Here is a 16,908-nt window from a genome sequence, read left to right on the forward strand (position 1 = left end):
TGATCCTTTGAGATAGCTGTTTTTCTTTATCTATCGTTATTTTGGATCAACCACACAACAACTGTGATTGTTGTCAGGTCAGGTTCGATCTGTGACCTGCTACAGGTACCATGTAAACCTGTACTAACCTGTTCCATGGTCGGGTTGTCGGTGACTAAACCGTCTCCCCCACCAGGTTTTCTGGTGAGGAGGGTGTTTGGATATGGACACCCAGCAGGATTAAAAACAAAACCTGTCAAAGGGCGGAGGAGCTCCTTGTGAGCCAACGGCCATCCATATCTAGTGCCAAACTGTGTCTGCGGACGTCCTCCTGCAGTTGGGTCACTTCTTATTCGGAGGTTGGTGGCAGGATTTGCACTCCGGCCACCGTAAAACCCTTCATTCCGCAAAACGCAAAAACGCAAAAAAATCTGAAAACCCACTCCGTGGGAGTACCTCCTGTGGAGCTTCCCTTCGCAGGGCAGCTCACCGGATGACGGGATTGGGGCAAAGCCTTCGGGACCCCCAATCTTTGATGATAGGAGGGAAACCACGGGGTAACATCCCTGGGTCAGATTGCGGGAGAGTGTGTCGGAGTGGTGCTGAGGTGTCTTCCACCAGACGGCGGTCTCCTTGGGTTAACCTGAGGCGGTCCCTTCGGGTGGGTGCCTGGAATGTCCTATCCCTAAGAGAGGATGATCACCTGTCTCTGTTATCATCTGAGCTCAAGCGTTTGGACATCGGGATTGCAGCTCTCTCTGAGGTACGGAGACCGGATTGCGGCGAGATAATGGTGGGTGGTTACACCTACTATTGGTCTGGTCGCTCTGATGGTTACCATACCCAAGGAGTTGCTGTAGCTGTGTCCAATAAGCTGACCCCAATGATAATTGAGGTAACACCGGTCAACGAGCGTATTATGAGATTAAGGATTCGTCACTCCTTAGGTGTCATTTCCCTGGTCTCTGTTTATGCTCGGACTGAGGCGAGTGATCTCACCGTGAAGGACGCATTCTACGCCACACTCGAGTCTGTGGTTGATCAGTGCCCCAGAGGAGATACACTTCTAGTCTTGGGGGATTTCAATGCATCGACTGGAACTGATAGGGATGGTTATGAGGTGTGTGTTGGTCCCCATGGGTCAGGAACTATGAACCAGAATGGCACTAAGTTCCTTGACTTTGCAAGAAGTCATTTTTTTTTTTTTTTTTGTATACCTTGGTCGAGGCTCGTATGAGAGCGAACACACAACTCACAGCAAGGAGGCATGAGACAAGAGGGGCGGGAGTGGAAGGGACAAAACAGTGGGGAACAGACACATTAGGTGAACTGTGGAAGGGAGAGGGATGGGGATGGGACGGGGAACATGGCGAAGAGAAGATGGACATTTCAGGGACTTTCAGGAAGGAAAGTAGGAGAAATGAAGGAAGTGGGCTTGGGTGGATTATCGGGGGTAGAAAAGATCGAGGATTTGGATGGGGGAAGATAAGAGGTGGTGGTGAACAGCTGTTTTGAAAGCCTGGAGGGAAGAATGGGAAAGAATAGAGTGAGGAAGTTTATTCCAAAGGCGGGAAAAAAGAGGAATGAAAGAGTGAAGATGAGCAGTGATTCGTGATTTTGGTAGTTTTACCAGAAGGGGGTTGTTGGCGGACCTTGAGCGCCCTGTGGAAATGTGGTGGGGACAAATCGCAGAGAGAGCAGGGGGGGGCAAGGCTGGAGAGGAGTCGGTAGAAGACAGAAAGACCACCGACCAACCTGCGGTGATTGAGTGAGAGTCATGGACTTAGGGTGGGTGGTTCATGGTTTCAGCGCCCACAAGCTCATCGCTGGACTTGGTATTCCAACGCTGGCGGTGTGGCAAAGGAGATTGACGATGTCCTCATTGACGGTCGTTGGAGGATGATCCAGAACTGCAGGGTCTACCGGAGTGCTCAGTTCCTCAATACTCACCACAAGCTTGTTGTAGCAACTCTAAAGCTGCACCTTAAATCCTGGAGAATGGTACCATCCCAGCCTAGGCTGGATGTTGCCAAGCTCAGGGATGAGAGAGTAGCTGAGGAGTTCGCGAACAGGCTGAGTGGACACTTGGGGGGTCTGGGTGCTTTGGAGGGTCCTGAAGAGTTGTGGAGCGCCTTCAAGACCACCGTCCTTGATGTTGCCGGTGGATGCCTTGGAGCTCACTGCAGGGCAAAGAAGAATTTTGTCTCTCAAGGGACACTGGATACCATTGACCAGTCGCAGGGCCAGGCTGAATGGCAGAGCTGAGCTGTTCAGGGAGCTGAGGCGTAAAACTGTACGTGCACTGAGGGTGGACAAGGAGGTCTATGTGCGAGGAATCTGTGAGGGGGTAGAGCATCACCTGTGGACAGGTGATTCTCGTCCCGCTTACAGGGGAATTCGCGCATTACGTTCATCCAAGCCCATCCCTCGGAGCACTGCAGTTCGAGCAGAGAGTGGTAGGCTCTTGACAGAGGAGTCTGAAGTGAAGGACCGCTGGGCCGGTTACTTTGAGCGGTTGTACCAGGCTGATCCCCCAACTGTCGAGTTGGGCATCAAGGGTGTTACAATCCCTGTTGCTGACCCTCGAAAAAACTGTGGTCCACCTTCGCTTGTGGAAACACGGGCTGCGGTGAACCAGTTGAAACGGGGCAAAGCTCCAGGGATCTGTGGCATCCATGCCGAACTTCTCAAGGCTGGTGGAAATGCTGCACTCGTGTCGTTGCATGCAGTTTTGTGCTCCATCTGGAACACAGGCATCATCCCAACTGACTGGAAGAGGGGCCTTGTTGTCCCTCTCTGGAAAGGAAAGGGTGATCGCCAAGACTGCAACAACTACCGAGGGGTGACGCTGCTCTCAGTGCCGGGCAAGGTCTTTGCTCGGATAATACTTGATAGGGTTTGCCACCATCTGCTTGAGCACCAGCGTCCAGAGCAGTCAGGCTTTACACCAAAGAGGTCAACGATTGACCGTATCCTTGCTCTTCGTGTCCTCACCGAACGCAGATGAGAGTTTCGGCAGGGGCTGCTTGCAGCCTATGTTGATCTCTGTAAAGCGTTCGATTCAGTGAATCGGGATGTCCTCTGGAGGATTCTTGGTCTTCGTGGGGTGCCACCAAAACTGATCGATCTGATGTCTGAACTCTACTCTGGTACTGAGAGTGCTGTGAAGTGTGGTGGTACCATCTCTGACTTATTTCCAGTTGTTACTGGAGTTCGTCAGGGGTGTGTACTTGCCCCCACACTTTTCAGCACTTGTATAGACTGGATTTTAGGGACGATGTCGGAGAGATCAAGTTGCGGTTCATCATTTGGGAATGTCAAGATCTCGGACCTTGATTTTGCAGATGATGCAGTCATCTTTGCGGAGACTTTAGACATCCTCTTGGGGGCCCTCGAGGTGCTGAATGGGGAGTCGGAGCTGTTGGGATTACGGGTTTCTTGGGTCAAAACTAAGATCCAGGCTTTCGGTGACATCTTGGATGCTGCTGTCCTGTCTGTGTCTGTTTGTGGTGAGGATGTTGAGGTCGTGGAGAGATTCACTTACCTTGGCAGTGATATTCATGTCTCTGCTGGCTGTGAGTCAGAGGTCAATAGACGTCTGGGTCGGGCCTGGGGAGTCATGGATTCACTGGATCATGGGGTGTGGCGCTGCCGGTACCTGTGCGGGAGGACGAAAGTCCGAGTCTTCAGGTCCTTGGTACTTCCAGTCTTGCTCTATGGGTGCGAGACTTGGACTCTGACCAAGGATCTGAGACGGAGACTTAATTCCTTTGGTACCAGGTCTCTTCGGAGAATCCTTGGCTATCGCTGGTCGGATTTTGTGTCCAACGAGCGGTTGCTGAGAGAGACTCGGATGAGATTTGTTACCTGCATAGTCCGTGAGCGTCAGCTGCGGCTGTATGGACATGTGGCTCGTTTTCCTGACACTGATCCTGCTCACCAGATTCTCTCAGCGAGGGAGTCTCATGAGTGGAGGAGGCCAGTGGGCCGACCACGTGCCTCATGGTTGCAACAGGTTGACCATCATCTCAAGGAGATGGGGATGGGCCTGGCATCTGCCTGGGGGATGGCCAGACGGAGGCCCCTGGAGTACCGGTGGAAAGTGGACGCAGCGACGCGCTGTTCTGGCACATGCTCCCATACCTGACCTGACCTGACACAACAACCACGTTAACCACAACGCCAACCACGCCACCATTACAACAAACGCCAACCACGCCACCATTACAACAAACGCCAACCACGCCACCATTACAACAAACGCCAACCACGCCACCATTACAACAAACGCCAACCACGCCACCATTACAACAACCACCAACCATGCCGCCTCAACAACCACCGCGTTCTCCCTCGGCATACGGTTGCCAGAGGCATGGCCTTCAACGAGGGAAAGCAGGCGGCCCCCGCGCCCCCTCCCCCGAACAAATGGCGTCGTCGCGGTGGATTTCACCCTGCAAGGGAAAAAGAAGAATACCGCGGCGGTGCGAGCGTCGCCGATTTGGCGGGAAAAACCCTTCCTTCTGGAAGTTTCCCGCATGTTCTGGAAGGAGGGCGGGAGTTGTGAATGGGCGGGGCTTGGTGGAAAAGAGGCGGAACGCGAGTGCAAGGGGCGGGGCTTGGTGAAGAAAAGGGGCGGAACGCGAGCGCGAGCGAGTTGAGTTTGGAAAAAGAAAAGGAATGCGAGGGTGAGAGTTTTATGAGCTACATGATTTAATGCATTCACTGCTAGAACTCGCGCCCTGTGCCCTGAGGGACTGCCGATCCATAGCATCTGCCAGATCTATGTCGATATTTTCAGAGGTTTTGCGAGGTGCTCTGCAGGGAATCAAAGCAAATATGGTAAAAAAAAAAAAGACATTAAAAAAAAGTTATAAAGTTTCCCTGGACTTGGTACCAATGTACCAAATGACACGTGCACAGACGAGCAGGCAAAATCCCAGATTTTCTACAATGTTTATTTCACGGGCGATTGAACTTTGCGATGTCTCATGGGTTATTCTGCATTAAGCTGCAACTCTTTTGTGGATAAAGTCATTATGTGAATTGATTCATTAAATTTATTTAACTGCTGCGTACGTGGTGAAGACAGGCTTTAAATTTAAAGGAATCCTTTATGGTATGAAGTGACAGCCTGGCCAACCATTCCTTTTCATCCATTTAATTTTAATGCTTGCATGAGTGCTTAAGCCACTTGCCGAGCACCCATTGTCGAGAGTAAAGAATAATGTTTGTGAACATATTGCTGAAACGTCGATATTAATGCCACATGGTTTTTCGGTAAAAGCTCCACAAGGTTTCTGAGTTGTATACAGTACGTACTGTAGTCCTGCCGATTCCCGAAAAATTGCCGATATTGGCCAAGTGTGTGTGTGTGTGTGTGTGTGTGTGTGTGTGTGTGTGTGTGTGTGTGTGTGTGTGTGTGTGTGTGTGTGTGTGTGTGTGTGTGTGTGTGTGTGTGTGTGTGTGTGTGTGTGTGTGTGTGTGTGTGTGTGTTTTGTCCATGAAGCATGACAAATTATATTATCACTCTCTCACTCTCACTCTCTCTCTCTTTCTTGACATATCTGTCCAGTGTTTATGTCTGGATGGTGTTTGTCTCTGGGCATATCCAGACAGTGGTTATGGCTTTTTACATGTTTACATGGTAAACATGTAATGTGTACAGGTTTACATGGTACCTGCTACAGGTACCATGTAAACCTGTACTAACCTGTTCCATGGTCGGGTTGTCGGCGACTAAATCGTCTCCCCCATCAGGTTTTCTGTTGAGGCGGGTGTTTGGATATGGACACCCAGCGGGATTAAAAACGAAACCTGTCAAAGGGCGGAGGAGTTCCTTGTGAGCCAACGGCCATCCATATCGAGTGCCCAACTGTGTCTGCGGACGTCCTCCTGCAGTTGGGTTACTTTTTTATTAGGAGGTTGGTGGCAGGATTTGCACTCCGGCCTCCGTAAAACCCTTCATTCCGCAAAACACAAAAACGCAAAAAAAATCTGAAAACCCACTCCGTGGGAGTACCTCCTGTGCAGCTTCCCTTCGCAGGGCAGCTCACCGGATGACGGGATTGGGGCAAAGCCTTCGGGACCCCCAATCTTTGATGATAGGAGGGAAACCCCGGGGTAACATCCCTGCGTCAGATTGTGGGAGAGTGTGTTGGAGTGGTGCTGAGGTGTCGTCCACCAGACGGCGGTCTCCTTGGGTTAACCTGAGGTGGTCCCTTCGGGTGAGTGCCTGGAATGTCCTATCCCTAAGAGAGGATGATCACCTGTCTCTGTTATCATCTGAGCTCAAGCATTTGGACATCGGGATTGCAGCTCTCTCTGAGGTTCGGAGACCGGATTGCGGCGAGATAATGGTGGGTGGTTACACCTACTATTGGTCTGGTCACTCTGATGGTTATCATACCCAAGGAGTTGCTGTAGCTGTGTCCAATAAGCTGACCCCAATGATAATTGAGGTAACACCGGTCAACGAGCGTATTATGAGATTAAGGATTCGTCACTCCTTAGGTGTCATTTCCCTGGTCTCTGTTTATGCTCCGACTGAGGCGAGTGATCTCACCGTGAAGGATGCATTCTATGCCACGCTCGAGTCTGTGGTTGATCGGTGCCCCAGACGAAATACACTTCTAGTCTTGGGGGATTTCAATGCATCGACTAAAACTGATAGGGATGGTTATGAGGTGGTGTTGGTCCCCATGGGTCAGGAACTATGAACCAGAATAGCACTAAGTTCCTTGACTTTGCAAGAAGTCATGGACTTAGGTTGGCTGGTTCATGGTTTCAGTGCCCACAAGCTCATCGCTGGACTTGGTATTCCAACGCTGGCGGTGTGGCAAAGGAGATTGACCATGTCCTCATTGACGGTCGTTGGAGGATGATCCAGAACTGCAGGGTCTACTGGAGTGCTCAGTTCCTCAATACTGACCACAGGCTTGTTGTAGCAACTCTAAAGCTGCACCTTTAATCCTGGAGAATGGTACCATCCCAGCCGAGGATGGATGTTGGCAAGCTCAGGGATGAGAGAGTAGCTGAGGAGTTTGCGAACAGGCTGAGTGGACACTTGGGGGGTCTGGGTGCTTTGGGGGTTCCTGAAGAGTTGTGCAGTGCCTTCAAGACCACCGTCCTTGATGTTGCCGGTGGATGTCTTGGAACTCACCGCAGGGCAAAGAAGAATTTTGTCTCTCAAGGGATACTGGATACCGTTGACCAGAGTCGCAGGGCCAGGCTGAATGGTAGAGCTGAGCTGTTCAGGGAGCTGAGTCGTAAAACTATACGTGCACTGAGGGTGGACAAGGAGGCCTATGTGCGAGGAATCTGTGAGGGGGTAGAGCATCACCTGTGGACAGGTGATTCTCGTCCCGCTTACAGGGGAATTCGCGCATTGCGTTGATCCAACCCATCCCTCGGAGCACTGCAGTTAGAGCAGAGAGAAGTCGGCTCATGACAGAGGAGTCTGAAGTGAAGGCCCGCTGGGCCGGTTACTTTGAGCAGTTGTACCAGGCTGATCCCCCAGCTGTCGAGTTGGACATCAAGGGTGTTACAATCCCTGTTGCTGACCCTCTAATCAACTGTGGTCCACCTTCGCTTGTGGAAACACTGGCTGTGATGAACCGGTTGAAACGGGGCCAAGCTCCAGGGATATGTGGCATCCATGCTGAACTTCTCAAGGCTGGTGGAAATGCTGCACTCGTGTCGTTGCATGCAGTTTTGTGCTCTGCCTGGAACACAGGCTTCATCCCAACTGACTGGAAGAGGGGCCTTGTTGTTCCTCTCTGGAAAGGGAAGGGTGATCGCCAAGACTGCAACAACTACCGAGGGGTGACGCTGCTCTCAGTGCCGGGCAAGGTCTTTGCTCGGATAATTCTTGATAGGGTTCGCCACCATCTGCTTGAGCACCAGCGTCCAGAGCGGTCAGGCTTTACACCAAAGAGGTCAACGATTGACCATATCCTTGCCCTTCGTGTCCTCACCGAACGCAGTCGAGAGTTTCGGCAGGGGCTGCTTGCAGCCTATGTTGATCTCTGTAAAGCGTTCGATTCAGTGAATCGGGATGTCCTCTGGAGGATTCTTGGTCTTCATGGGGTGCCACCAAAACTGTTCGATCTGATGTCTGAACTCTACTCTGGTAGTGAGAGTGCTGTGAAGTGCGGTGGTGCCATCTCTGACTTATTTCCAGTTGTTAATGGAGTTCTTCAGGGGTGTGTACTTGCCCCCACACTTTTCAGCACTTGTATGGACTGGATTTTAGGGAGGATGTCGGAGAGATCAAGCTGCGGTGCATTGTTTGGGAATGTCAAGATCTCGGACTTTGATTTTGCAGATGATGCAGTCATCTTTGCGGAGACTTTAGATATCCTTTTGGGGGCCCTCGAGGTGCTGAATGAGGAGTCGGAGCCGCTGGGATTACGGGTTTCTTGGGTCAAAACTCAGATCCAGGCTTTCGGTGACATCTTGGATGCTGCTGTCCTGTCTGTGCCTGTTTGTCGTGAGGATGTTGAGGTCGTGGAGAGATTCACTTACCTTGGCAGTGATATTCATGTATCTGCTGGCTGTGAGTCAGAGGTCAATAGATGTCTGGGTCGGGCCTGGGGAGTCATGGATTCACTGGATCATGGGGTGTGGCGCTGCTGGTACCTGTGCGGGAGGACGAAAGTCCGAGTCTTCAGGTCCTTGGTACTTCCAGTCTTGCTCTATGGATGCGAGACTTGGACTCTGACCAAGGATCTGAGACGGAGACTTAATTCCTTTGGTACCAGGTCTCTTCGGAGAATGCTTGGCTATCGCTGGTCGGATTTTGTGTCCAATGAGCGGTTGCTGAGAGAGACTCGGATGAGATTTGTTACCTGCATAGTCCGTGAGCGTCAGTTGCGGCTGTATGGACATGTGGCTCGTTTTCCTGATGCTGATCCTGCTCACCAGATTCTCTCAGCGAGGGAGTCTCATGAGTGGAGGAGGCCAGTGGGCCGACCACATGCCTCGTGGTTGCAGCAGGTTGACCATCATCTTCAGGAGATGGGGATGGGCCTGGCATCTGCCTGGGGGATGGCCAGACGGAGGCCCCCGGAGTACCAGCGGAAAGTGGACACAGCGACGCGCTGTTCTGGCACATGCTCCCATACCTGACCTGTTATGGCTGGACGGTGTTGTCTCTGGACCGAGCCGGATGGTGGTTACGTCTGAATGGTGTTTGTATCTGGGCATAACCAGACGGTGGTTGTCTGGACCATGTCTTTCTCTAAACATATCCGGACAGTGGTTATGTCTGGATGGTGTTTGTCTCTGGACATATCCAGACGGTGGTTTTGTCTAGATGGTGTTTATCTCTGGACATATCCGGATGGTGTTCTTCTCTGGATATATCCGGATGGTGGTTATGTCTGGATGGTGTTCGTCTCTGGGCATGTTCTGGCAGTGTTCGTCTCCGGATGTATCCTGGCGGTGTTCATCTCTGGACGTTTCCTGGCGGTGTTTGTCTCCGGACACATCCAGGTGGTATTTATGTCTGGACAGTGTGTGTCTCCGTGATTTCTTTATCGTGTGACTGGTAGAAAATGGATTCTCACATTATTTTAATTCCATCTTCACTGTTATTCTATGCAGAATCATTTTGATGAGACAGTATGAATCATAATTAACGCTCCACCGCACGTCTACCTTCCATTCCCCTCATCTCACACTGTCTTCCCTTCCCTCACCCTTCTTTGCTCCCCTCCCTTCTCTCTCCTTTCCCCTCCACCTCTTCACTCTCCCCCACTCTCTCTCCTCCCCCACCCCGCTCTCCCTCTTTCCCCCTCTTTTTCTCCTTCCCCCCTCAGTATTACCGTCAGTGAAGCGACGGGCAGTGTTTGCTCGTGGTCATTAATAAAGGATAGCAGAGTTGCCGATTCAAATTTTGCTCTTGTTATTTATTCGTGACTAAGCCTGGTGTTGGCTTAGTGGTTAGGGTGGCGGCTTGGGATCCCAGGGTCCTGAGTTCAAGCCCCGTTGGCTGCTGAATTAACACCAGGGAGTTGACTCAGCCTGTCATCCTTCCGAGGTTGGCGAAATGAGTACCAGTGTATTGGTCCCGGTGTATGTCCTGGTTAGAATAGGTGTACCATATCCCTGTGTGTCGTAAGAGGCGACCAGGGTTGGCGTCAGGAAGGGCATCCGGCCATAAAACATTGCCTCAAGAAAAAGCCAAACCCCTGCACAGCAGGGAAAAATGGCTGTAAAAACGGTCATTTTATTCGTGACTGTAAAGTTACATGCTATTTATTCGATCCCGGTTATTCCTGACATTTTTGATCTTTGTTCCTTTCTCTTTCACATCTCTCTATAGTGTTTCACACTTCTCTCTACTTTTTCTCATTTCTCTTTATCCATGCTAATTCCTGCTCTTTCTTTTCATTTTGTTCATTTTGCTCTCTTTTACACTTAATTTCCCTATTTCTTTATCTACCTGTCTACGGAGAATTGAATTCTTACAAACATGGTTCAATTGGCTGTGCCTGGATGGGTTTGAGAGTTGAGGAGTAGCAGCTGATACCTGATTCCTATCCAGGTTCCTCCTGATGTCTCCATCTTTGGTCTTTGCTTATTCGGGTTCAATTTGACGATTCCAATGCAGTACAGAGTTTGTTCTTTCATTTGATTAATATAATAAACCAGAGAGTTCATAGAACACCTTACTCCATGCAGTCGTAAGAAACAAGAAAGTGAGAGGGGTCGGCGAGCAGAAAATTTGATTGGTCGTGATGACGTAAAATGTTGCAATAGTTTGTCCAAGTACTGCGAAACGAAAGTTTTTTGAATGCGGCAAAAAAGGCGATCTGTGTTGTACAGTGTTCAAGTATATAATTAAATTGAAATAAAAGATTTTAAAGGTTGAATAAATAATTTTTTTTAAATTCGGAAGTTTAACGCTGTTGATGCGGTGTCATATCCACCACCATATTTAACACCTTACATTAGTTATTCGTACCTGTTGTTTGTGTCCTTTATGACACCCCTAAAAACAGTAAGTTTCCTGTTTGGAATGATTTTCAAATTTGTTTTGCATACAATTTGCCAAATTCAGAGTCAAAGTGCGGCTAAACTGCAGGTTTGTTTTCCGATTCATGTTCAAAATATAACATTCGATTGAAATCAAGTTGTTCCTCGATCATAAACTAACATTTTTAGACAGACAGACAAAATGAACCCATTGCTTAACCCCACCTTTCACGACACGCGTGGGGTTAAATATAATGTTGCACTACATGAGGCGACCATACGCTTCACGGAACAAGATATGATAGTCTAGACACACCGAGGTTTCCTTTACTCCAATATAAACACGTAAGTGTAGTTATTAGGAAGATGATCCTTTCTTTTGTTGGAACTACTTTTAAATGACAATAACGCATGGCATGGCCCCTGTGTTGTGCATCTGATATGCAGCTCTTCGCCGAACGTTGTGCTCTCGTGTGCAACTGGTTCGATGCATGGAATGAAGAAGAGAGATGCAGTTTCACCTGCGGCCTTCTTTCCCACTGCTCGCCAGCACAGCTGCGGTGAGGACAACCACAAAAAGCATAACAATACATAATAACATGATTGGTCACAGTGATTCACACGAATTTGGGCTATTCTGCTTTCAAAAACTTCATTGGAAGATTACATCACGCGGGTGGAATTGAAAAGGTTTTAGAAAATGACCGCTCAAAACTCAAATTCCTTGAGGTCTCTGGTGAAGTAACAGCATTTGGCTCCTTCACAGGTGGGCCCGAGAGTGGCTAGTCGCCAACGTCCCTCCAGAAAGAGCCGATTTCAGCACCCTCCTGCCTCGGGCTCTGTCGCTCAGGATTCTTGGCTTCCTCAGTCCCCGAGATTTAAGCCGAGCAGCCCAGGTGTGCTGGCGATGGCGCTACCTCGCTGAGCAGGTTATCTGAACACCCCACCCCTAATTATTACCTCACCAAAGGTGGAGGTTTTGTTTTCACCCCCTGTTTGTCTGTCTGTCTGCAGGATATCTCAAAAAGTTATGGACGGATTCAGACGATACTCAGTGGACAGGTTGAGTGTGTGAAAAGGACAAAGTGGTTCGATTTAGGTGAATATCCGGATGCAGATCCTGCCTAATCAGAGCGATACAAAACGTAGACTACCGACTGCCATTCTAGTTTTAACAATGTTATCAAATTGCATCCATTTGAGGTTATTTCTCCGAAATAAGCTCATAGAGTGGGTTCCGGTGTCCAGCCGGCCATCCGTCTGTATGTACGTTAACATTTGCGTCAAATCCTCTCATAAACTGACAAAGCACGGAAAGAGTAGAGGGGACAAGACCAGAAAGGAGGTGAGAGAAGACAGAGAGACCACCGACCTGTCTGCAATGGCAAAGTGATAGACCCAAAGACTCAGCTTCATCGCAGGAGATTCCAATGATCTTGAAGGCCTTGGGTTCCACGGTGTCAAGCTGAGCAAGGTATGAGACAGGGTATGCATCCCAGAGGGGGAAACAGTACTCCATAAAGCTGTGGATGGGATTTAATGTGTGCCAAGTAAGAACTTTGTATGACGGGGAATGCCCAGTTGGTGGCTGGCTTTGGAGGCCACCTTGGAAATGTGGTTTGTCCACGAAAGATCATGGATGATAGTGAGACCCAATAGTTTGAGTGACTGAATTTCTTCAAGAGGATTGTTAAGAAAGTAGATATAAGGGTTTGCCATGCAGTCCTTAGAGAGAGAGAGAGAGAGAGAGAGAGAGAGAGAGAAAGAGAGAGAGAGACAGAGAGAGAGACAGAGAGACAGAGACAGAGACAGAGACAGAGACAGAGACAGAGACAGAGACAGAGACAGAGAGAGAGACAGAGAGAGAGAGAGAGACAGAGACAGAGAGAGAGAGAGAGAGAGAGAGAGAGAGAGAGAGAGAGAGAGAGAGAGAGAGAGAGAGAGAGAGAGAGAGAGAGAGAGAGAGAGAGAGACAGAGAGACAGAGACAGAGAGACAGAGACAGAGAGACAGAGACAGAGACAGAGACAGAGACAGAGAGAGAGAGAGAGAGAGAGAAAGAGAGAAAGAGAGAAAGAGAGAAAGAGAGAAAGAGAGAAAGAAAGAAAGAGAGAAAGAAAGAAAGAGAGAAAGAGAGAAAGAGAGAAAGAGAGAAAGAGAGAAAGAGAGAAAGAGAGAAAGAGAGAAAGAGAGAAAGAGAGAAAGAGAGAAAGAGAGAAAGAGAGAAAGAGAGAGATATCTGGATTGAAAGACATGTGTTTGACCAATTTGTGATTCTATCAAGGTCTGAAGAGAGCAAAGAGGTTGATGTCTGCCTCTTTGAATGATGAGGGATGTCGCAACAGAGGGTGGAGCAGCAAAAACATAGGGAGGATTTTCCAGAAAGTCAGAGAGATCATTGATGAACATGAGAAATAGCCTGGTGTTGGCTCAGTGGTTAGGGTGGCGGCTTGGGATCCCAGGGTCCTGAGTTCAAGCCCCGTCGGCCGCTGAATTAATACACCAGGGGGTTGACTCAGCCTGTCATCCTTCCGAGGTCAGCAAAATGAGTACCAGTTCCAGTGTGTGTACTGGAAGAGAGGCACTGCATCAGTGACACAGTCGCGCTTCAAGAAATGATAGCTACCCCGGCAGCTAAGCTGCCATACGACCACCACCACCAACATTAGAAACAAGACTGGGCCTATAACACTGCCTTGGGACACTCCATCCTTGACAGGGAGAAGAGATGAAAGGGAGAAGAGAAAGAAAGCAAGGTGGGATGACAGACTGCATCGAAAGCTTGAGATATGTCTCGAGACGGCCATGATCTCATATCTGACATTCAGGACCTCCATCCATTGTTGGGTGAGTAGAAGCAGCACGTCCAAGGTGGAGTAACCTGGTCTGAATCCAAATTGGTGGTCTGAAAGTAGGTTGTTGGAGAATAGGAAGGATGTTTTTTTGTCAAATGCAGTGATGGATTCCATGACCTTGCTGAATATTGGAAGCAAGCTGAAAGATTTTTGGTATAGGTGATCGGTTTTCACCGATGTTTAAGTAATGCCGTGACGTTGGCTGATTTCCAGCAGGTGGAAGATGACATTGAGCAACCATAGGATGAAAAAGGCAGAAAGAGGGAGTGCAAGAGCAACAGACGAGGTTTTTCAGACACATGAGCTGATGCTGTGCGGTCCAGTTGCAGAATCAGAGTTGAGGGTTGCCAGAGAAACCTCTCCACCTTCTCAGGTGAAAAAGATACACAGTCCAGAAGCAGTTGGGTGTGACTGGGTAGTATGGGTACAGAGAGAGGGGTTGTGTACACAAGATTTGGAAGCAAACAGAATTGAAGCATTCAGCCTTTTTACAAGCGGAGTTAGCTCTGATGCCATTTGAGGAGAGGGAAGGGGTGGAGGGGAGCATGTGGCGGAGACAGACTTAATAAGGTGCCACCAGGAGTTAGAGAAGGAAGACAACTTTGAAAGTTCATTCTTGAACTTGGACAGATGTTGTTTTCTAGCTCTTCTGAGAGTGGATACACACTTGTTACGGGCTTTGTGGAATAATTATAATCGGAGATTGCCTTCTTTCGGGTTTGCCTTCCAGGAAGAGAAGGCAAGTCGTTTCAGAGCAACTGCCCCACTACAGGATTCAGTGTACCATGGGTGGGAAGAAGGGTAGCATAACTGCAGATGAGATTGGATGAATTTGTGCATGAGAGAAAGAGCAGGCTTCTGTGGAAGAATTACCTGGCTGAATTAACATCAGGAATGGTAGATATGGGAGACTAGTCCTGAAGGGAAATGGCTGCATGTAGTCCCTGCCAATCTACTTGAGTGAAACGCCAGACTCGCCAGCACCGACGCAGCTCTCCGAGAAGAACCAGGCACACGGATGAATTTCAAGGTCGAGAACAAGTCAGATGAGTTTCACAAGCACATGGTCAGATGAACCAATTGGAGCAGAGGAAGAGCATGAGACATTTAGAGGGAAGATTGTCATCACCAAGTCCAGAAGGGAGGATTTGCAATTGGGAGAAATCCAGGTTGGAAAGGTCACAGATCGAGTCAGTAACATGGAGTCACAGAAGTCCTTTGCTGAAGTGCCATAGCTTGTGAGATGGGGGATGGGGAGGCTGGGAGGGTGTGGGATGAGAGGAAGATGAGAGGGTGTGGGACAGGGGAAGGATCAAAAAAAGATGAGGGATCAAAAATGACAATACTTGGGAGAAAGAATGCGAAAACGAAGCACATAGGATCAAAATCGAGAAAGCAGCAACATGTCGACTCGCCGAGGCCAAGGCAAGTAGGCCAGACTTTAACAGCGACAAAAATTGGACGAAACGACGACTGGCAACACGCGAATGTAAATAAAAGGGTAAAGCACCACGGATCTGGTCCAGGAAACTTAGCTTTGAGCTGGAGGGAGGAGCTGCTCGAACCAGTCAAACGCGAAGGGGACTGGAACTGGAAGCCTCATCCTGTTAGACAGGCCTGAGGACAGTGAAGTTGTAACCTATGCTTTAATAATATGTTCCATTGTATTATGTTTGATTGTGTGTTGTACCTGTTTTGTTTATTTATTTATTTATTTATTTATTTATTTTTAAAGTAAAATTGCTTGTGTCACAACATCGACACAGTTATATCTAGTTGTTAATTTAAGGTTTTGCGCCATTTTAAACAATTATTCGTAGCCAAGATCTGTGGACCTGCACGAGTAGAGACGTCCTCGTCTCTTTCTCTTTGGGTGATGGATGAACGGAAACACTTAAGTACGTGCAGTTGATCATGAAATAGTAAATGGCATCGTGTTTCAATCTATCCATCACCATGGTGATTGAAATGACGTGTGCGTGGAGGATCCCCATTATTTCAGTCTCGGTTTACCATCGGGAACAGTTGAACTGCCTAAAATGTGATCCAGGCTGATGAGACTGGCATGTGAAACTGCATCTCTTCTCTTGGCTGCTCTCATCAAGTCAAAAAAATGAGAATGTGGATTGGTTAAGGTGGTGCCGTTTTTGGCAAAAGAGACAATACACAATCTATTTATTATGTATGTGGACAAACAATGGATCTGGTGAGGAATGAGGAGCACGAGAGGATGCATAGGGTGGACAAGATGGATACAGAAGGAAACTCACCTACCCAACTCATCCACCATGTCTGAGTCTTCAAGTCCTTGGTGCTTCCAGTCTGGCTCTACGGATGTGAGACTTGGACTCTGGCCGGGGATCTGAAAGGAGACAACTCTTTTGGTACCAGGTCTCTTTGGAAAATCCTTGGCTATCACTGGTCGGACTTTGTGTCCAACGAGCGGTTGCTGAGAGAGACTCAAATGAGATTTGTTACCTGCATGGTCCGTGAGCGTCAGCTGCGGCTGTATGGACATGTTGCTCATTTTCCTGATGCTGATCCTGCTCAACAGATTCTCTCAGAAAGGGAGTCTCGTTACTGGAGGAGGCCAATGGACCGATCATGTTCCTCGTGGTTGCAGCAGGTTGATCGGCATCGCAAGGAGATGGGGATGGGACAGGCATCTGCCTGGGGGATGGCCAGATGGAGGCCCCTGGAGTATCGGCGGAAAGTGGACGCAGCGACGCGCTGCTCCAGTGCATGCTCCCATTCCTGACCTGACCTGTCCACAATTTTTTGGCCCCATCTCTATAAATCGTGCTTTATATTGTTTTGGCCGTATCTCTCAATTATGAAGACTCACATTTAAAATTCGAGTATCCGGATCCTCACCAACGTCATCAATTTGTCGTCATCCAAACCTGTCCACCAAATTTCATCCGGATCCATCCACAAAGTTTTGAAATATCATGCTGTCTATCGTTTTTGGCCCTATCTCCCAATGGTGAAGAATCACTCAAAAGAAACAAGAACAGCACTCGGTGGAGACAATACCTCCACCAGACTGAACAGTTTACGTTTTGTATCCCACTGATAGGCCGGATCTGGATCCA

The 16,908-nt window shown here is 48.8% G+C and overlaps 1 protein-coding gene across 6 annotated transcripts in view; it reads left to right on the plus strand.

Moving 5' to 3' along the window:
• Positions 1-16,908, plus strand: part of ECT2L (epithelial cell transforming 2 like) — an 81,699-nt gene that overhangs the window by 16,594 nt on the left and 48,197 nt on the right. For 5 of the 6 annotated variants that reach the window (XR_015052485.1, XR_015052484.1, XM_085860052.1 and 2 more), the window contains exons 3-4: positions 11,407-11,519; positions 11,726-11,888. Coding sequence is in view for 4 of the 6 variants with exons in the window: in XM_085860052.1 (XP_085716178.1) it covers positions 11,407-11,519; positions 11,726-11,888 (276 nt within the window). In the remaining 2 variants the exon portion in view is untranslated. The remainder of the gene's footprint in view (positions 1-11,406; positions 11,520-11,725; positions 11,889-16,908) is intronic. The other variant, XM_085860053.1, reaches the window with a different exon arrangement.

This window comes from Eptatretus burgeri, chromosome 16 (assembly GCF_056783735.1).
Source record: "Eptatretus burgeri isolate ZD-2024b chromosome 16, Ebu_testis_v1, whole genome shotgun sequence".
NCBI lineage: Eukaryota > Metazoa > Chordata > Myxini > Myxiniformes > Myxinidae > Eptatretus > Eptatretus burgeri.